The sequence below is a fragment of the Xiphophorus couchianus genome, chromosome 18 (genome assembly GCF_001444195.1).
Source record: "Xiphophorus couchianus chromosome 18, X_couchianus-1.0, whole genome shotgun sequence".
NCBI lineage: Eukaryota > Metazoa > Chordata > Actinopteri > Cyprinodontiformes > Poeciliidae > Xiphophorus > Xiphophorus couchianus.
This window is the reverse complement of record NC_040245.1, coordinates 21,069,545-21,092,014: the sequence shown is the minus strand read 5'-3', so window position 1 is coordinate 21,092,014 and position 22,470 is coordinate 21,069,545. Positions and strand designations below refer to the sequence as shown.

At 36.2% G+C, this 22,470-nt stretch overlaps 1 protein-coding gene across 3 annotated transcripts in view; it reads right to left on the bottom strand.

Moving 5' to 3' along the window:
* Positions 1–22,470, bottom strand: part of sik2b (salt-inducible kinase 2b) — a 49,596-nt gene that overhangs the window by 22,997 nt on the left and 4,129 nt on the right. For all 3 annotated transcript variants that reach the window (XM_028045501.1, XM_028045499.1, XM_028045502.1), the window contains 3 exons: positions 20,455–20,571; positions 14,654–14,717; positions 2,969–3,130 (listed from right to left, as the gene is read on the bottom strand). In XM_028045501.1, the coding sequence (XP_027901302.1) occupies positions 2,969–3,130; positions 14,654–14,717; positions 20,455–20,571 (343 nt within the window). The remainder of the gene's footprint in view (positions 1–2,968; positions 3,131–14,653; positions 14,718–20,454; positions 20,572–22,470) is intronic.

Genomic DNA, 22,470 nt, shown 5'->3' with positions numbered 1-22,470 from the left:
TGCAGTAATAAAATACGAAAACACAGACGAATTAGTTTTGCTGACGTGCACTGGTGAATGTTTGAGGTGTCCACATCTCCTAACTGGCCATGAAAAATACCTCGAGGGTTTAGGGCTCTGTCAACAACATTCATGTATGGATAGTTTCAAATTATAAGAATTAAATGAGATTTAATACAGCTATAAAGGCCAGTGTGTGGCAGAGTGTTAATGTGGTGTTATTTTTTATTCATCATGTGAACCTAAGAAATTACAAGCTGAAGAACACTACCATTTTGTTATTCCTAAGGGATGAATATTAGATAGTTGCAAATTAGATAGTTAAAAAACACCGTATAATGATAATGATTTATTAAACGGCTATTTCTTCTAATCCTGCCACTCTTTACTTATTAATCATTTCTCTACTTCTTTTTTTCCATCGCCTTCAATCTGTCAACTTGACCCAAAAGGGGATGTTTGAAGTGAAAACATCAAGGGCACTCCCTGCTGCTACTGTTGCGCTCTCCTCTGCAGCTGCCATGACTATGACCTTTCCTCTGACTGACCACCAGTTAAGCTTCATACAGATGGACCAGAGGTGGCCTTTAGAAATCCGGAGGCTTGACAGGGCTGCAGAGCATGAAACCCAGAAGCACTGGCGCTTTGTCTAGGCTTAGGGCTCAAGACAAGACTTATTCAAAATTGTACTGGGTTCAAATAATGAAAGCCAGAACTGAAAGGAAGTAACTCAGAGGATAAAAGTGTGCAGCAACTCCAGTAATACACAGCACGAATCCAACATGTCGACTGTACGAACCATCAGCCTAACTTATGATCGCAGGTTTCAGGGTTAAGAAAAAGCACCGAATGTACAATCTTCTGTTGCTCCAGACATGCTTTGTCTCATCATGAGTCAGGTAATGTTCTGTTCATTGTTTTGCTGCTTCAAATTTAATCTACTGTGCAGGAAAGACAAGCTGTGAACTAGGCATGTTTGTGAAAATTATTGCTGTGGTAAATTACATATTCAGTTTTTCATCCTCAAGAAAACATTTAAAAAAATTGTTGAAAAAAAAAAAAAAAAGAAAGAAAGACTGAATCAAATTACGTAGCTGAAATGCTCATCAGTAAAGTTCCAGTAAAGCTTCTATTCCAATTAGAAGAACTAAAAGGCACTGAGGTCTGACATGTACATAGGGTGACTAGCAAAGCAAATTTCTTTTTCACTCTGTTATTGGTCCCAGTTGTTTTCCTTCAGGAAAAGACACAACTTGGCTGAAATCATTTAAGAACAAAAGTAATTTTCTCTGAGTTACATGAAGTTAAACAGAGAGTCTGTTGTTCTTGGACATCTATATTTTTACCCACTTTTATGGGGATTATAATTTCTTAGCTACATCCTTTACTCTTTCTCCAAAGTGGTCAACTAGTCAATCTAGTCAAAGTTTGAAAAGTGGATCAGTTTCTCAGAAATGTGAATTTTTAAGACATAAGTGTCATTTTATGTTTATGTTATAATACAATCAGAGGTGGAAAAACATGTCATAATGTTAGGCAATGTTGTGAAAACAATTATGACTTGTGATTAAAAAAAAAAATCAAACAGCTGAACAGTGTTAATGTCTTTCTGCTTTGGGTTAATGGAAAACATAGCTCCCAGATAATGAGTGGTCTAGCTAGCTACCACTGTTATAAAATGCATTTTTTGTTTTATCTAAACAATGTTTTTATTGAAATCAGGCTTTCTGGCATCTAAACCAATTTTACACTACTTTAAGCAACAACTCTTACCATTTTATATGCAAAAAAGGATGAATGCATGGGAAAGGTTAGCTAACAGTGATTACAGTTCTATATGAAATGCATATTGCATATAGCAATGCTGCGATGGGGATAAATTTGAAATATATTGTGCAGCCCTAATTAGGGGACAACAGCTTGTCTTGACAGTGCATTGTTGGTGAAGATGGCAGCTCAGAGCTCTTTTCCAAGCCATATTAATGCAAAGTTTAACAGAAGGAAAAAGTATGGTGGAAAATTATGCACAGCCTAGTAATGAATGCATATACTGTACATTTCTATTTAGTAAATAACAATATTGTGACTTATTATTCTAATTCTCTAAGAAACTGTCTTTTTGTCTCAGTTATAGGCTATGTTTATCAACATGGCCAGAAATAAAGGTTCCGAATGCATTACTCGTAGTGATTTGAACCTACACGTTTCGCTTTTTTTTTTTTTTAGAAACTGAAGTGAAATAAATCAATTTATTTTTTAATAATATCCCAATTATTCGAGATGCAAGTGTAGCTTTAAATGCTGCTTGTTTATTAACACACACACCTTAATCTACTCCAGTATGTTATGTGTTGTTGTTGTGTATCATATACAGTACAGACCAAAAGTTTGGACACACCTTCTAATTAAAATGGGTTTTCTTTATTTTCATGACTATTTAAAAGGCAATAAATCCCACTTATTAACCTGACAGGGCACACCTATGAAGTGAAAACCATTTCAGGTGACGACCTCTTGAAGCTCATCAAGAAAATGCAGAGTGTGTGCAAAGCAGTAATCACAGCAAAAGGTTGCTACTTTGAAGAAACTAGAATATAAGGGGTATTTTCAGTTGTTTTACACTTTTTTGTTTAGTGCATATTTCCACATGTTATTCATAGTTTTGATGCCTTCATTGTGAATCTAAAATGTCAATAGACATGAAAATAAAGGAAACTCATTGAATTAAAAGGTGTGTCCAAACTTTTGGTCTGTACTGTATTTGTTCCTTTTTTCTGTCTGTGGACCATGAGTCTGTTGAATAAAAATCAATCAATTAATCAGAACAAGCTTTTGAATTCTTCCAGCCAGCACCCATATTACAGGAGACATTTATAAATATTTACATAAACAGATACACCCCTGCATACACACACACACCCACGCATATATCTATATTACACTCTTTCATACTGTGATTTTAAAGTACCTGCAATCTTGATGTTCATGTGGCCGTCCAGCAGCAGGTTCTCTGCCTTCAGGTCTCTGTGGACGATGTTTCGGTTGTGACAGTACTCTACTGCAGACAGGATCTGCCAGAACTTTCTCCTTGCCTCCAGCTCGCTGAGACGGCCGTGCTTTGCCAAGTAGTCTGCAGCCAGAGGAACAGACATTGGAAAAAATGTGACGTGTCATGTTAGAACCCCATGCAGACGGTACTTTGCACCAGTTGCATAACATTAGTCTCCACTAGGCCTTTCAAATACAGAATAAAGTACAACTTCAAAGCCAAAAAGAACACCTCACAGTATTTTTTTTTATTTATTCTGCTTTATCATTAAAGTTCTTACGAGAATAGTTTACTGTGAAGGTAATACTAGGCTGTGTGATTTGTTTTTATTGTTTAGAACTCCTGCTCTAATTGTGTGTTGGGTGCATGTTTGAGTAGGCAGAGTCTGCCAAGTTTACACATGCACACAGCTAATCTAAGTATGAACAAATATTTTTGTTCTGGGAGTAATAAAGTAATTTGATTTATTTATCTACTGAACACAGAGCAGCAGAAATCCAGTTTGCAGCTGATTAGAAAACCACACACAGTCGATTCTGTTCCTGTGGGGTCAGAGAAGTAAATTTTTACCATTTTCTTTTTCCAAGAGTCCATATCCCTGACCTCGATCTCTCACCACTTGTTTTTATTTTTTGTTGTTGTTGTTTTTTTTTTTAACAAATGAGAACTAACAGACTGTTTAATGGGATGCACTGATTTCAAGAACTCTGTGAACTTTGACAAGTGTGGTGTTTGTTGTTGTCGGCATGGTTCATCTTCACACTTCTCTGTCTAGATGGCTTGCAAGCTTTTCCATTCACACTTAACAGCAAACAAGACAGGCCACTCTGCACTGGCTTTCTGTCCAGCTGGAATGGACCCAGACTACTGAGCAACCCTGACAATCCAACACACAACCATAACAAAGTCCGTTAAAAAAGAGGAAATCTAATTTCAGAAAGAAAAACCCCAAAAAACAGAAGCATAAACACTATACTAAAAATGCCCTTCATGCTTGTGGTTTAAGTGTCACAGCAGCATACCAGATAGTTTCTCCTCTAGATCTAAATTAAAAATATTAAAGTTAAAGCAACACTTGTCCTGCTGCCTCAGACACTAAGCACCTCCTGTGTTCTGCATTTCCTCAGTTGAAGGTTCAGCAAAGAGTTAGGACAAGAGTTGTTACAACAAACTCTAAACACTAAAATAACTTAGCTCCAACACTATACATTAAAGATCCACTTATCAAACTTTTACCAATACCAATTTGGGCTTCTTTTATGGCCCAATTCTTGACTCCAATTCACTCTAAAAAGAATAACTCATTTAAACTAATGGGTTAAACTAACAGTTTAACAGTTAATGTAAAATAAAAACATAAATGTGCTGCAGGTACCTTGATGGAGATAGTAGTTTTGAATCCAAAACTAGTACTTTACTTCATGAAGGGACTGCCAGATTATTCCTACTCGTGTAACAAATAATTTCACATTAAACTTGATCTGTTATTTACCAAAATCTAACATCCTGATTGTTTATGTCAGGGGTCTTTAAAGTGTAACCCTTAGAGGGCATTGAGATTTATTTTGTGGGGCCCACAACCACAGTCTAAGAATAATACAAGTTGGATGCTGATGGTTACTTTTTTTTAAAATTACTTTTTGTAAGGCTACCTGGTCTTCCAAAAGTTGTAGACAAGTTAAAATCTTCTTAAAATGGGACAATATAAAAGTACTATCTTTTGTTTACCACATTTTCTGCTCTTATTCCAAAGTCAAGTTGAATAAAACCAAAGACGTACGTGACTGTTACTCCAAGTAGACTTTGGTACATCTATTCATAAAATTTCAACAAGCCTTTTTAAAGGAAAGAAATGAGTGATTCCTAGAAAGTAAATGACCCGATGCAATCAGCTGGGTTTCCTAAGATAAGACATCTTTTTTCCATTTACTGATTAATTAATTTTAATGGTACTGTACTATGATTAGCATTACAAGTGACCATCTGTACAATCTGAACACATTTTTAAGAAATTGCATTAATCTGAACAGAATTTGGACTTAACTAGATTCTGCCATTAGATGTTTGTTGTAATTTGGCCCTGGATTGAAACGGAAAGGTTGATAAATAGCTGCCATCTGACAGACTGAAAGCAGCTGATTAGATCATAGCTGGTGAATTTCATAGACAGGATCTCCAGTGACCATAGCAGCTTTCAAACAACAATGCTAATCAAAAAACACACGGTGGAGAGGAATGTGTCGAGAATGTCCGAGAATGTTCCTGGATCAGCCACACGACTCTGAAGGTGTAACAATTTAATGATCAAACAGGGCTTCAATAATTATATAGAAGACGGTCTTGAACACACTCTGAATAAATTGTGATTCAAGTGAACATACATCTCACGGCTTCAAGGTAATGTAATTCAGGTGTTCCTCTAATTGCTTTAAAAACTCCCAGATGCCATAGTGGTTATATCATATCTTGTCCCTAAACAGATTTGTTTATGGCAATAATAACTATAATCGAGGATAAAATGAGAATCAGAGCAGACAATCTATGAAAAAAAAAATCTATCTATCCAAGATGACGACCATGTCGACACAAGTAAGCGATTGCTGAGTTAGTTCCATCTGTTTATGATACTAACAAACAGTTTGCACAATCTCAATTTACACTGAAAATTGTGTCATATTCTGGATCATTGAGCCACTCCCAGTTACTGCTCCGTCTTTACCAGCCATCAAAAAAGGTTTTTGATACGTACAGGACAATTCATAGCTTACTTACCAGGTCAAGATGGGAAAAGAGTTATAAATTAAATGAACAAAATCACAACAATTTTCTTCCTGAAAGCTTAGTTTTTTAAATTCTTCTTTATTCTCCATATGAATTATTGATCTCACTGCAGATATGGGTAAATTTGACCAAGTGGTTATATATTCTTGAATTCTAAAGAGCAATAAAAATACATCTTACTTGGATGGACTGTTCTCTTGCTTTTCCCATTTTGAAGAGTGGCATAGACGAAAGCCCTTACTGTTAAGACATATTTATATCCCAGATTAATCAAATCTTTAACCTCGCCACTCTTAAGTCACACAGAGTGACTTAAGAAAATACATACATACTTTTTAAAATAATAAATAAAATAAATAAATAATAAAAAATGCTTCAGTTGTATTTATTTTATAGAATTGCAATGATTATCATATAATCATTGCATATAAATATATGCAATATAAATATTTACTGCCATATAAATATATCTAAGTTATATAGTTTACATAGAGATATTATAGGCTACTTCATCAATAAAGAAAATGTCCTATATTTTGTAGGCAAAAGTGGAGCCTAAATCTAATTTCTAAACCTTGATATGAAAAAACAAAGCTTCTAAACAGGATTTTTGCCTCAAAGAAAAAGTCAGAACACAAAAATAACTGGATGAGAATTATGGTCAACAAGTCTTTTTCTTTAGAACAAAACAGTCTCAAACAGTGATCGATGATCATTTTAAATAACCTAAGAAATTCTGTTTCAGTTGTTAAAAAAAACCCTAACATCTGTTAAATCCCTTTTCATTGACTGCAGATTTTTAACACCGCAACTTTAATGTCATGTCTGAACTCTGCAAGAACGAGAAGCGGCTTTGTGTTGCCGCTGTTGCACTTGGATGGCAACCTATTACAGCTTGGGTGATCAACACCCAACGCAGAACGCAAGATGTCACTCTGGTTGATCGATGAGTGATACTGATGTTGGTGAGAGCCTAGGCACAGTGAGGCATGCAGAGCTGCATTCTGGGAAAGGGAACAGAACAGGCATGAATCATAGGGGCATCAGGGAACAGCTCAACGGCCGGCGTGTTCCACTTCTGCGCATACCGAGGCGAGAAGATACGTCTCTTAACAGCTGCTCAGGTTTGGACGGGACAGGCATCGTGGGTACAAACTGGCTTATTGGACTGAGCTCTGGCAACACTTCTGATAACTTTGTGGGGCAGGCAGAGAGAGTGGATAGCCTGTTAACACACACACTCTGTTTCCACAACAGTAACTGATGCTCCTAGCCACTAAAATCAGCAGCCTCATTAAAGTCACATCTATATGAATGTTGATAGACATCAGTGCTGATTTATTATGGACAGGCCAAGAGGTTGAAATGGACCGCAGCCAGAATGAGCTCACCATTGATATTTTCATTCATTGAAAACCCATCAAAAGGATCAACTCTGCAGTGCCATGCAAGTTGCATTTCTCAATTTTTGCATCATTTAACCACATTTAAACCACACATTTCTGGAGGGTTTTTCTTAAGGATTTTGCTTGAAGTTGAATAAAAATTATACCAATTTTATAGTTTCTTTTTACATAAAAATCTGAAAAGTGAGGCATTCAGCTTCCCTGATTGAAGTCTTTCGACAACCACCTATGACCATCTTCCCGGTCCATGTTGAAGCAAAGAACCTCCCATATTTCACAATAGGGCTGTTGTATTCATGGTGATATTGGAATATTGGGTTTTTGTCACAGGATTTTGTGCAAATGCTTGATTCTCATGTGAACAACATCTGAAGTAAATGACTTTCAGCAGCTTTTTTTCCCCACAATGTATGTGTTCTCCATGAAGGCCAGATTCGAGGTGTAGAAAACTAATAGTTGTCCTGTCAATAGAGTTGTTGGTCTCTATAGCTCTTCAACATTTACCTTATACCCATCTCTGCTTCTCTGATTAATGTGCTCCTTGCCTGGCCTCTTAGGTCTGGTGGACGACCATTTCTTCATAGGTTTGCAGGTGGGGCATACTTTTTCCATTACCAAACAAAGTCTTCATTATCCTGTTTAGTCATCTCTGTCTAAAAAAACCTTTGAGGCCTTCACACAACAGCTGTATGCACACTAAGATTAAATTACACAAAGATGGATCCCACTTGCAAATTAAGTGACTCCTGAAGGCAACTGCAATTTATTAAAGGGATTATTGAACGTAAAGGATGGTGATTCCAAATGAGACCCACACTTTTTTGTCAAAGAAAAAAAAATAATACTGCGCATCATTTTTCTTCACATCACACGTTTATGCACAACTTTATTTTGGTCACATAAATTCCAATGAAACACATATAAGCATGTGATTTTTAACATAATAAACAGAAAACAAACAAGTATGACTCATAATAATGCACATCTTAAGAAGAATATGCAGGAAAGATAATGAGCCATAATATTTAATCGTTTTTCTCCAACTCAACATCTGGCAAATATTGTTAACCTAAAAATCAAGGGTTTTTAGGTTTTATGTAAAACCCTGCACTGTTCTCATGTGTCACCAGTTACTGAAGATGGGAACAATTTACCACAGTTCATTTTTGAAATGAAAAAATAAAAAAAATTTACAAACGTGAGGTTAATTTGACACATTAACCTCAGCATATTTTTGACATACAACAGTGGATTATTTAAAGTTGATGTAAAAATTGTGCCCTTCATTCATCTAAAAGCATGTTGTACATTTCAAAGAGAAAATCGCCTCTCAGCATGTCTGCATGAAGGTAGAAATTAGTTTCACTTAAGAGTTATACAGTAATAATTGCTCTGAAGCAGTCAGGAAGTAGAACAATGAAAACATTGGTTACTCCGTAGATCCCTGCTTACATGGCACGTAAAGCTAAGTGAGAAAACTAATAAGTAGTTTATGTCTCCATATAAAGTTGATCCACCTTAGAAGATTCCAAATTCTTGGTCTAATTCTGTAATTTAAACAAAGCCAAATCAGTTTCTCATCACAAATGCATCTCGTTTCTCCAGAGGTTTGACTCACTTCTTTAAAACAAAGAACCCTAAAGCCTTGGTGACATGTTCTGTGATACCAAACAATTGTCCAAATGATTCATCATCAGTTATGCTGCTGAGTTCATCTGAGTTGAAGCTGCCACACCCTGATGCTTGTAAGACCAGGAGCAAATTGTCTAAAGAATATTAAAAACGATGTATGGACAGAAATAATCGTCTGCATCTAAACTAAAACGCACATCATAAATAGCCCGAGTGCCCCCTCGAAGGAAACAGTCTCTCGACTGGTGAGATAAGAGATCTGCTCGAGTGATTTCACTCACTGCCAGCTACTACGCTCCCCTCTCTCCAGCAGTGGTTTCTTAAATATGCATGCCCTACATTTCCCCACCGCCTCTCAAATTCAAAAGGATGTCCCCCCCCTGCTTGCGCCTCTGTTTTCCTTCGTCTCCCCTCCCGCCGCTGCCACTTGCCGCTCAACGTATTTGCAGCTGACCCAGTTTCCGGGTTTGATCCGTCTTGCAGTGCTACGGCAGACGGCGGAGAGACAAGCCTAATTGACAGACACAAAAGGCACATCAGCAAACTGGCATCGGTGTCTCTAAACGTGTGCGTCACATTGCCCAAGCACCGTTTGGCAGGAGCAAACCCATCCGTTCTCTGACTCCTGGCACTAAACCAAAATGTTTGTCTTTCAATTTCAAACACATGTGCCCCCCACCTCTACCAGCAAGTCTACCTGGTTTACTTCATAACCATACTACAGGTCATACTCTTCAGTCTTTGCTACCTTTGGTCAGGAGCAGACCTGAAAGATCCTTCATGTCAGGAAAACAGAAGAATCTTTCCAGGGAGAGACGGTGAGAACAGCAAGCCGAGATCTGCCCTGGCAGCTAATCCATTTTCCTCAACCCTCCTGACTCAACAACTCGAACCACTGGCAGAAAAGTATATTTCTGAGTCAAAAGCAATAGTTCACTTTTGTGACATTGAATGCTGTAATACCCCAACTACAATTTTATTTGTCAAAGCTGCTGTTGCTGCAGTTGATGTCGACATATTAATACCTTACATAACTTCATCTCATTGTGCAATCAAAGCAGAGGGGTCTGAGGAATCAGGACACAATAGTTTCATAATGTGTAGGGATAAAATGATTAGAATCTGTGGATTTATAAAAAAAAATAAGTAACAGATCCCAGTATTTGGAGGAACATGGGGCTCTTTGTGGGTAGAACAAAGCTGGGTTAGGTGGATAAATAAACTATTTCTATGAAGCAGTAAAGATGCATCTCAAAAAGTAGATTATTATGGGAAAATGAAGTTATGTCATTGTACATTTTGATGGAATGTTGGACTTTTTCTTTTATAAGATTAATAAGTACATAAATAAGTATTTACTTTTTGTACTCATTTTATTTATTGACAAAATTCTTTGTATTTAAAGTCATTTTTATCTTGTTTTTATAACCTTTGTTTTTAGAAAAACAAATTACTAATTGGTCAGGGACAACAGATGAAAAAGAGCCTTTTTGCTAATTCTGGCACATTTACAGAAAGGTTTATTAATGTGCATTGTCCCTCTGAAATAAATTAGATTTCTTTATTGTTAGACTATGATGCGAGTACTGAAATGTATGTCTATATAGTACATAGCTGATCGGGCCTCCTTTTGCATTAATGTGCATCAGTGTTGCGTGACTTGGAACTCATTAGCTTGTTGCACTGCTGAGGTTTACCAGAAGTCCAAGTTGTAGCTTTACTGGATCTGGTTTCACATTTTCCTTTTGACAATCCCCTATAGATTCGCTATGAGGTTTAGATCAGGTGTGTTTGGATGTGTGGAAAGGTGTAAAGTCTCACTAGAAAATGAAATCCACTCCTCCATGAAGTTTTACTGCAGCAGTAAAACTTCATGGAGGAGTTGAAGCATATTGACATGCTTCAATATTTCCTGGAAATGTGTGGCAACTTTGGGCTTGATAAAAATCTCCCAACATTATTCTACTCTTAATTTGACTGATATTCTGAAAAATAACATTATGCTTTCAGTTAAACATAGTGGTGGTAGTATGATGATCTGGGGCTCCTGTAGTGCTTTAAACCTGGATGACTTGCTGAAATAGTTTGAAATATAATGCAGGCTCTCTTTCAAAACAATAAGAGGAAAGTGAGAAGATTCAAAGCACATCACTAATAGAAAAAAACAGACAACTTTGAAGTGGTCTAGTAAAAGTCCAGACTTAGAAGTAATCCAACTGAGATACTTTGGCAATATGTAAACCATTTCATGATTGAAACAACAAGCTGCAAAGAGGGGGGCAAAATTCCTTCACATTGATGCCACAGGTGCTTGATGGCAGATTTTGCCTTTTTAGAAGGTAATTTCAGACGAGGTGAAGCAGAAATACCAAAGTTCTCCCATACAAAATAAAATCAAGTGAAAACTGCATTTTGTATTTATTAGAATATATAGAACTGTATATGTGACTAAAATGTAGAAGGTTGAGACTTGGAGAGCTTTCTGTAGGTCACAGGAGATGCTGCTGCTGAGTCAACGTCACAAGTGGAGCACTGGACTCAAGCAGACGCATGCATACATGATGACAGACGCAGCATATGGCTTGAGTAATCCTCCAAGCTTCTCTGCCTGGAAGTAGGTTACGCTACAGACACTGTCTGCATCACAGGTGAGGTATCAATGAAGCTATTCGACCCAAAAAGGGTCTAATGTAAATTTATGTAAATTATATTATGTAAATGTGGCAAAGTTCTTAAAGATTTGGTCAATTCATTTGCAGTTTTTTATTATTTATCCTATTGTAGGAATGGGAGCTGATATCCATGTGTCAATGAGGTCTTAGTGGGTAAAGTAGCAGACTGAGTCAGGCATGACCTCATTCAAGTTTTACAAAAGGATGCAAAGAACAAGTTTGTGCAACTTATTTAGTAAGAATTTTGTGACAAATATTTTTTAAAGTTTGAGGAGCTCCATGTCCTACCAAGGAGTAGCGATATTTCCTGTTGTCATTGTAAGGTATGGTGATGTTTTTTCAATTATAATTTGAATAGGGGAAAGTGCAGGCCACCCAAAACAATGAAAAAACATTTTATTTTGGACTTTGGATGTTTGTATATGACCATAAGCCATTCAAGCTCCCCCATTTTTAGCTTTCCTTTACTATTAACAAAATATGTTTTCTAACTGTAGAAAATGGAATTTATTCTCCTGTTATGTTAGTGTGGTCACTTGCTAAATAAATAATTACAAGGATTGTTTTTTTACTTACACTGGATGTTATAAGAGATACTTTAAGAGAATGCACAAGTTTTACTTTTTGAAAATGTAAAATAAATTTAAAAAATCCATTGATTAAAAGCTGATTAGGATTTATTATTTCTATCAAATTAATATGCAAGCTCATTTGTAAAGCAAACTTTATTTTGCTTCTTCCTCTATTTATTCTCTGAAGATGCATAACCTACATTGAACAAATTTAAATGTAAAACTACAAATAGCATTTAGTAAGAGCAAACATTTGGATTTCTCCAGCAATTTTTATGGGCTCACGTCCAACAGACTGGATTGAAGATTGCATATTATACAAACTGTGCATGTGCTGTGCATGTGTCACAGCAATAGGGTGCACAAGAGAGTTATGGGAGAACAAGATAAGTTGCTATCTTAGCTTACTATTTTTGCTATGTTCAGACTTGTCAGACCAAAGTTCTACCATTGACTATGGACTAGGTTCATTAAAACTCTAAATATTTTAAACACTTTTGATTTGTCTGTAATATTGTTACAGCAGGTAGTCTTTGTTAATTCAAAATTTAAAAAAAATTACAGCTGATACACCTTTTATTTTTTTTGCCAAAAATTAGTAGGTAATATGCTAGTTGGAAAAGATGCTCAGGATATCGACCAAGACAAAAATTGTCAATTTGGCTGTAATAAGTATTTTTAAAAAATAGGAACTAATTACATGTACAGTATATGCTTGAATTATATGACATGTATTTATGATATACATTTTATTCAGTTGGCTTTGATGAGGGCTGAAGCAGGTATTTGAGACACTCAACAGTATAAATTTGTTTATAGACAGTAAACAAATTTTACTGCACTGATGTTTTATTTTATTTTTTTTTAAAAAAAGCTTCTTAAAGACAAAATTTCTAAATTTATTTGCATTGCAGTTTGAGTTTTTTTTTTAAACCAATCACATATTCACATAAATATTTAAATTTTAGTCATTCAAGCTATTGAAGTAAAAACAAGATGTGGTTTATCCTGTTATTACCCTTACGGCCTTAAAGTACATACGTCAAACTCAAGGCCTGTGGGCCAAATCCAACCCGCCACAACCACTTATACTGCCTCTGGACATTACACTCAAAAAGAAAAAGGAATAAAAGGCGACAGCTCTTCTAAAAGATAACATATTTTAGTACCATTTAATGTACCTAAATTAAATCAGCTAATATATATATATATTTAAGAATATGTAACTAAAGATTCACCACAAAATGTCTAAACATTTTATGTATGATGCAAAGTAACCTAGAATAATTGAGAAGGCCATCGCATCAAAGTGCGTTGTCATTCTGAGTCACGGTGCTCAAAACAGTATTATAAATAAGTGAATTGCACAAGGTAAATTAATTATCCAACTGATTAAAATACATTGAGTTACAGAAACATCATTGATCTAATCAAGATAAAGAAAATATATTACTTGTCATGCATTAGAAAAAAGTAAGTTGGTCAAACTAATACTTCAAATTGGATCAATGGACAATGTTTTATTTAGAGCCCCATATATTGAACTTTAAGATGGCAGTTGTGTGCTTAAATATTAATACAGCAGTAAAATCAAATCAGTAATTTGTATAGGTCCAAATTACATCAATATGAAAAGATGTTAAATATAATTTAATTTTAAGCAGTCCTCACTGAATGAAGAGAAAGCTGTAATATTTTAAACAATTAGTTAAGGGGTTTCATCAGTACATTCTGCCACAACCGGTATTCTCAGGAGATTTGTGATCTTAACGTGGCCCTAAATGAAAAAGACTGACACCTTACCTTAAGGTTTAACAGCATAAGCAGATTTTCTCCCTTTTTATAAATTTAAAGTTTAATGGAAGGTATATTCAGAAAGCTTAGAGTTTCTTTGCCTCTCCTGTCACATGTTTATTTCCTGTTACTTGATACAAAATTGCCTGAATAGTGCAAACAGAGGTAAGCTAAAACCAACAGCCTTGTCTGTTCAAACACAAAACAAATAGTCCTGTGAATTCAGTCCCGACAAAGACTTGACATTATTCAAATGTGAGTTAAGTGAAATTTTACTCTGGAGGAGTAATTGCAAGGCAGATAGTAGAAAGTAATATCTTGACACCCAACAATAAACTTGTCAGGTGACAGTGAAGGTGCAGCACTTATAGTAATTAATTAACCTTTATTTCTTTGAGATTGCCCCTCTGAGGCCTTAATAGGCATTTGGTGATGTCATTTATAGAAGGACAACTTCAGCACCATTGGAAGAGTTACAAGCAGGTAAAGAGGACAGTTGCATGAGGGCATTGTTCTCTGATTTCCATCAACCACATGACCTTTGGGATTTCGAAAACTGCGAAACCAACGTAAGTTCAATGAGACTTTGACACTTCCATGTTTGTCAGAAGTCTCGCTGATGCAGGAAAGCAGTTTTCTATTAAACTTAGTGGAAGAATGTGAACGGAAAACAGAATATTGACAGTTTTATGAGTGTTAGATTAAAAAGAAACAAAACAAAATAAAAAAACAAAAACAAAGACTCACCGAAGATTTCGCCATTCTTGGCATACTCTGTGACTAAGTACAGCATGTTCTTCGTCTCCATCACCTGAGGGAAGGAGATGATGAAGGAATGGGGAGTGAAAAAGAGAAGAAAAAAAGTGAGTGAACATACATAAAAACATTTTCATGAGCAATTTTATCTGAAAACCTACAAGAATAAACACTTGAGAGTCAAGAGAGCCAAAAGTGATGCAAAATAAACCCAAGGGCTCACTATGTAGCTAAACTCCAGTGGCATTCACAAAATAAAATCCCAAACAAACAAAATACATGAATGGCAACAGGCTCTAAATATGGCAATCATGTAAGAGAACGGAGGTGGACGGTTGGTGTTGCTGAGTGTATCTGAATGGTACTTAAAACCTTTCAGTCCTGACATGGTGCTGGGTTGTGTAGGAGGAGGACCGATTTAGAAGCAGAAACACTCAGGAGATGAATAGAATTAAACCGGCGAGTGGAGAATCAGATGGAGATGGTGGGATGAATCAGACACTGCGAGCCAGACATTCACACTAGAAATCCCACGCGCTTTGTTTGAGATCATTTTTCCATCTGTTGCGCTGACCAATTCACAGATTTGGGAAATAAAAAAAAACGGTGGGTTGTTCAGTAAACCTATTTACCCCCCCTGTAACAAGCAACTGATTGGTTATTTAAGCTTCACTGGTCAGACAAAGCGAGAGCCAGCACAGCGACTGAACTGGAACATACTGTACAGTTTTCACTGCCAGGGTGGAATCGTGTCAAAGCTCCAGGATTGTTACTAAAACTAAACTGTAAAAGACAGAACTTTATTTTGAGTGGAAGATAAAGATGTCAGACTGTTTATATTTAAACTACGGACAAAATATACTAATAGGAAGACGACAGACAGACGGTAAGAGAAAAATGGTTGGAAGATGGGTAAATGTAGGGACAGATTAATAATGGATACAGGAATAGATTAATGAACGGATGATAGAATGAATGTAAAGATAGAATAGATGAATGGTGAAAAAAATGGATGGATATATATTTTTTCATTCTCTCATTTTTCTAGCCCGAATATGACTTCAAATCCCAAACCAAATGCAAGTCCCGTCGTTTTCATTTGATTTCAGATTTCTCTCATCATTTACCATAAATAATTTTGCTTGTGTTGTGTTACCCATTTCATTTCTAAAATTATTAAATTATTTAAACATTTTAAAATTACTAAAAATTATGTTTCTTAATTCATTTAAATGCATGTGTAGGTCAAATGTCAGTTAACTAGTTCCTTGTGGTTTATTATTTGTCAAAGACAACACCCATTTGTTTGCCTCAACATGAAGACACATTGACACATAACAGCTGTTTCTGACAGTGAAAGCAGATAACAAAAGCAGAAGTCCAAACATGTTTGATACAAACATTTGATAAGCGTGGTTTATGTATTTTAAACAAAAAAACAAAACCACAAAAAACACATTCTCCATGGAAACCTTCAATAAGACGAGAAGCAGCAAAAACAGAACATTTAATAAGCTTTGTGTGTTAGAAATATTTTGGTCTGTAGCAAAGGAAATAACTGTGATGTGAAAAGGGAAACTTGGGAGTTAAACAATTTTTGGACCACATTAACATTAATTTTTGACTTCCCCTAATTATGCTGTCACAACCGAGAGCAGCAGTACATCCTGTGGTTAATCGAGTGCTTTATAAGCCTGTACTCTTTATCTGTTTACACACAAATGTACTTTTAATTAAAGCAGTCCATGTAATGGGTTTAACACTGGGTTTGATTTTGAGGAAAAGTATGGAGACTCCCGGTCTATTATAGTCATAGTTAGTCGCCAAACCCAAGGACCGGGAAAGCGCAACGTGGAACACCCAGGAGAGTCTGAGGACAAGTGAGAAGAGAATGAAAGACAGAAAATAATGGCTGAACGGGGTCAAAGAAGAGGCCATTAACACATGAAAAAAAGAGAGGGGTCCCCAGTTTATTTGTGTCCTTTGTGAGTCTTCATTAGATAGGCTTTCCTCGGGGCACTGGGGTCAGCCCCGGGTTTTTGAGACGGGAAGGGGACAAACTAATTGAGCTGAGCTGATTGGACGGATGGGGCCTGGTACACACACAAAAAAAGGAATAATGATACACATTAAAATAACACAATACAAAGCTAGAGCATTGTCACACGTTTGTGAGATGATAATGAACTTTTATTTACATTCTCTAAAAGAAAAGAGCAAGACCCGGCCATTTATGTAACATGTTTTGGGGAATGTGGGGGGGTTATTGCAGGGAACTATTTTGTGACAAACACCAGACACTGGAGTGACAATGATGAGTAAATAAGTCTTCTTCACAGAACATACAAGAAAAGTGTACAATCAAGAACAATTGGTCTGTAATAGAAACTTAGCAACTTTTGAAACTGTTAATTTATGAAAAATCTCTTCTCTCAATTTTTATGGAAAGATGCAAAAATAAAAACTACACTGCTAATTACCTAATGGCTTTTAAATTAATTATTTTCCACCTTTAAATTGTCACAATATTAACATGTTTACCCACTACAGTTTACATCTAAAAAAAACCCCCCAAAAAAAAGGTTTTAAGGTTGAAACAAAATAAATAGAGATGTACCTTATTTTGTCCTGTCAGTCATAAAAATCAGAGTAAACCTTTCAAGCTTTAGGTCAGTTTCGATAGCAAAAAATGATTTCTGTGTATTTTAATGCAACACCTTAAACCCATTCTAGCCCACTTTGTGGACCTCCACTGGTCAGGGTCATTCACAATTTTCAGATGCCCGAGGAATGTCCAGGCCATGATATTATTTGGAGTACCGTGTCTCAGGGGTTACATGTGTCTGGCGCAAAATGCCTACATCATCCCCACACAAAAAGAAAAAGGTATTGTGAAAATGCTTTCACAATCCACAGTGAAACGTTCAGTACCGACATTGCCTGTAAACCCACGAAGAAGAAGAGACCACAGCTTCAGAAGAAATACAGGTTAAAAGACATTTTGGAGGCCTGTCCTATGGTCTGCTAAAACTATAGTTGATGTGGCTTAAGGACAACAAAGTCAATTATTTGGGGTGATTATCACAAAGCCCTGATCTGAATCTCAATGAAAATTAGTGGGTAGAGCTGAAAAAACATGTGCAAGCAAGGCTGCTTACAAACCTTACTCCATTATATCCACTCTGTCAGGAAGAACGGGCCACAATTCTACCAGAGTATTGCAAGAACCTTGTGGAAGGAAACTCAAAATATTGGACTTCAGTCATAAAAAAGACAAATTCACTAAACTCCACAATTCAAAATGTTTTTTTTTTGTTTTTCTTAAATAAATAAAATAAAATAAATATAAATAACTTACTAGGCCATTTGTTTTCAGGTTCCAAGCTGTATCCAAAAATACTGGGAAAGCAATAAGTATTCTTATTAAACCTAATGTGAGAAATTCCTTCCAGCCTACATCTAGTGACAACTCCCAGCCAAAAATTACACTGCTCCCATGTTTAACTTCATAGTTTACATCGTCCTTCCAAATGATACTCATTTCAGAAGTCCCAGTAAATCAAAGGGTGGATCCCTGATGGAATAAATAAAGCCGAAATGTGACATTTTAGAAGATTTAATTCATATTATCTCGACCAACTAATGATATGAGTGTTTTGCCTTCGCTCACTCCCCAGCAAGACGCAAACAGCCCTGAGAGTCAGTCATTAACTATATTCTGTAACTATCCAGCAGTGGCAGGTTCTGCTCGGCAGCATCTGTTTGCTTACGTATTAGAACATGACCCGGATTGGTCATGCGCTTCAACACCCCGGGCTGCTTACCCAAAAAAAGAAGATCAACAAGAAGCAGCGGTAGATTCTACTTCTCAAAGCTGACTTTTTCACTGTGTATCCCCCCACCCGCCCACGTCTACTAAAACACGTGTTATAGTGAGTCTGTAACAAGCGTTACATATTACTCTGTGACCCCTGAGCTCTGACGGGCAGACACAAGCGGGCTGCACAGAGATAGACTTTGACTTTGCTTAGATCACACGAACAATCAGACTTGAGACATTTGTGGACATTCCTCCATGGTAACATTAGAGATCTTCAGACTTTCTGCCATTAGGTTCTGATCTGATAGAGTTCATGTTTACAGAACATGTAAAGTCTTTTTTAAAAGTCAACTTGTGTCTTGTCCAAATAAGATGTTCTTAATTAAATACATTTCAGCAGTGATCTGCTCTGCATCCCCAGAACCAGAACCAAACGAGGAGAAGCAGCTTTCAGCATCTATGCACCACAAATTTAGAACAAACTTCCAGAAAACTGTAAAACAGCTGAAACACTGACTTCCTTTAAATCTCGACTAAAAACCCACTTGTTTAGGATTGTATTTGAAACGTAATCAATTACAAATTTAATGATGGAACTTGACTCAATGTCATGTTTTGATTGTTGATTCTATGTTGCATTGTGTTTCTGTGTTTGATATGATGTAAAGCACTTTGAAATGCCTTGCTGCTGAAATGTGCTATACAAATAAAATTTGATTTGATTTTTTGATTTTCAAATACAGAAATATCAAAAATGTCTAATCTCTCTCATTAAAAGCCTGATTTGGAAAAACTTGTCTTAAAAGTAGGAGTGTTAGCTTATGACATCCATATACTTTTCCTTCTACAGTATGTCTTTTTCCACAATAATTCTTCCACATCATAACATGTTCGGCCTAAGTTTGGATTTATTGCTTTCTTTTGCTACTGACCTGGAGATGTTGCTTTATAGAACAATAAAAACTTTATTTGGTCACAACTGAGATCACTCCCCATCTTCTAAACAGGCTTTCAAATATAAAACTTCACAGTCTATTCAAAGGAGGACTTCAGTAGAGACCTTGTTATATCCAGAGACAAAGAAGAGCGTTTATCTCCTCTCAGGGGGTGTTAGGTATTTGCTAATGAGCCAGTGCAGGTCATTTCATCTAGATATCTTGTGGACCAAAGTCCTGCTTTTCATCTTCTTAATTTGAGATAATCATGCCACTCCCTTGGAGATAACACATGGCAAAATACGAGCGTAATTACAAAAGATAGGACAGAACAATAGTCCTTACCTGAGGGGAGGGTGGCTACATGCTCAGGCTAAAAATAATTCAAACAATATCTGGCTATTTGTGTTCAATTTGACTTACATACCATCCATAAAAAATACAAGTAATTTAGAGGCAATTTAGGCTGTCCTAAAATATTCTTGTAAAACCAGGATTAGACATAAAGCAATGATAACAGCCTTAAAGACTTATGCAGATCAGTGATGGCCAAACAATTCTACTTCAGATGGCTAAAATAACACCAGAAGAGACTTGTTGCCACCACAGATTGACAGTACATATATATAGTTTATATTGTATTTATCTTTATTGCATCAAAAGGCATTGAAGTCCACAATTTCGAAGGTGTCAGTCAGTGATCATATCCAACCAACTTTTTCAGGACAGCTCGTCTGCAGGTCAAATATGCCTATTTATCAAATGCAACAAAACCAAAAACTCTCACCTTTTTCTCTGTAAATGCATCAACCACCTATAACGAACTATCTTCTGAACTTCTCCAAAGCTTTACAGAAATTAATGAGCAGGAGTAGAAATACGGAAAACAAAAAACTCTTAAACAAATATCCTAAAAGTAACATTTAAAAAAATGCATGATGCATACATTACAGTGTGAGACGATAACACCTAATAAAGATGATAAATTCAAGAAAATGATCCATTTGTAGACTTCAGGTCTTGGTGCAGACACTAACCTGGTATAGCTTGATGATGTGGGGGTGGTCCAGCATTTTCATGATCTGAACTTCCCTGTAGATCTTCTCCAGGTTGACATCATCCAGTTGGGTCTTGTCAATGATTTTAATGGCCACCTGTGGAGAAATCAAACATGAGCATCAAAAGTGGAACTAAGAAGTCAGATTTCAGATAAACAATTGAAAGGATCTCATTTAGACCCCCATCAGATTTGATGGACTGTAAAACAAACACCACCCCACAAGCTCTACTGCAGCCAGCAATCTGATATCTAACAAGTAGAAAAAAACTAGCAAAGTGCTCAAACTTAGCTATTTTTCCTCATATGGCAATTTGCTTTTTTTTTTTTAAAGAAAAGCATTTAAAATCATCCTTTAACTCTTAAGATATAATCAAATACGAGAATACAATTCAGTCTTACATCTTACACACATGCGCGCAAAGTGCATGCTCCAAATGTAAACATCCCAAGCTTTCAATAACAGAGCAAGGGTAGGTAACGAGGCAATAATAACATCTTTCCTCCGAACTCTCTCATAAACACAAATTCATCAGCGTGACCTGAAGTGCTCCAAGCATCTGTGAGCCAATGAGGTGAGGTAAACAACAGGAAACTCTGGGTCTCTGCCATCACACAACTGTTAGGTGAAGCTAAACAACTGAGATCAAAGTCAGTTGGGAAGTTTTAATGAGCAGTGAAAGTCTTTTACCTTTTAAAATAAAAACAAAAATTAAAGGCAGGAGTTGAAAGTTTGAATAAAATGGGGAAAAAATTAAAAGAAAATTCTGTATTTTTTTTTAGGATGGTCAGCAACAAAGTCCAGTGTTTAAAAGGTGTATCAAATTGTACAATACCGTGCAGCAATTTGAAAAACTGCCAGAAGATTGTCTCCTGCCTGCTTATCAGCGAGGCACTCATTTTATCCTCCATCTTCATGCAAAGATTACCAGCAGCTTCACTCTCTCGTCTCTTCATTACAAAGGAATGTGCAGGATAACTGCAGTACACTGTCTATAGATGAAGCAAGCAACAGATCAGCTGAGATGCATTTATGTCTTTACCTTGAACCACAACAGAAAATAGTAGGACTCCATTTTTAAAAATTTATTTTTTACATAGTGGTCATGGAAGCACAAACATGGTCTTCTGTTTAATTCTAGCCTGTTTTTGTAGTTTTGGCAGTAGTTTTAAACTTCTTTTGGCAAGTTTGTAGCCAACTAGGAGGAGTCAAAGGAGTGTTTAATAGGTTTAACACTCCATTATCGAGTCCCTTGCCACAACACAAGCAGACATGCATCGTGGGATTAAATCCCATAAAGAAATATAAATCTTGTAACAGCACTCCAGCTTCAAACTGAGACCTCTAAAACAGAGAGATAGATGGGATAAATACTTTATTTTGCTCCAGGGGGAGATTTAAATATAAAGTGGCTCATTAAATTAAAGAGCATGGATTCTATATAAGATATGATTACAAAATTGAATAAAAGAGAGTTAATAAATGACAGTTAAATGTAGAAGTAAGTGTAAACATGGATAAAAAGATGATTGTGGTAGATGGTAGAAAGTGTTAAAGGAAATAAGAGAACAGTTTGTGGTATCCAAGAAATTCTGAGCTATAGGTTTATCATGATGTTCTTACTTTTACTTAGAAAGGAAAAGCAACAATTACTCTTAATGTTTCCTAAGTGACATTTATTTATTGATTATTTGTTATTTTATTACAAGGCCTACATACGCAAGTAAAACACCAGGTTTGTGTGGTAAAACAATTAGACAATCTAATTGAAAACCAAATTATATTTAAGGAAAGGAGGGAAAGTTACAATATCCCTATAGCTTAAATATGCAGACCTCTAAAGTTCTGATTTGTTCAATTTTTTTCAGTTCCAGTCTTTGGTAAAAATTGAAATTATAGTGAATGCGACTAACTTTGCTAATTTTCTTCCTTGAAATAAAGCCAAAATTTGCTGCCAGGCTAGGAAGGATCAACATAATCTCACTGTATAAGGAG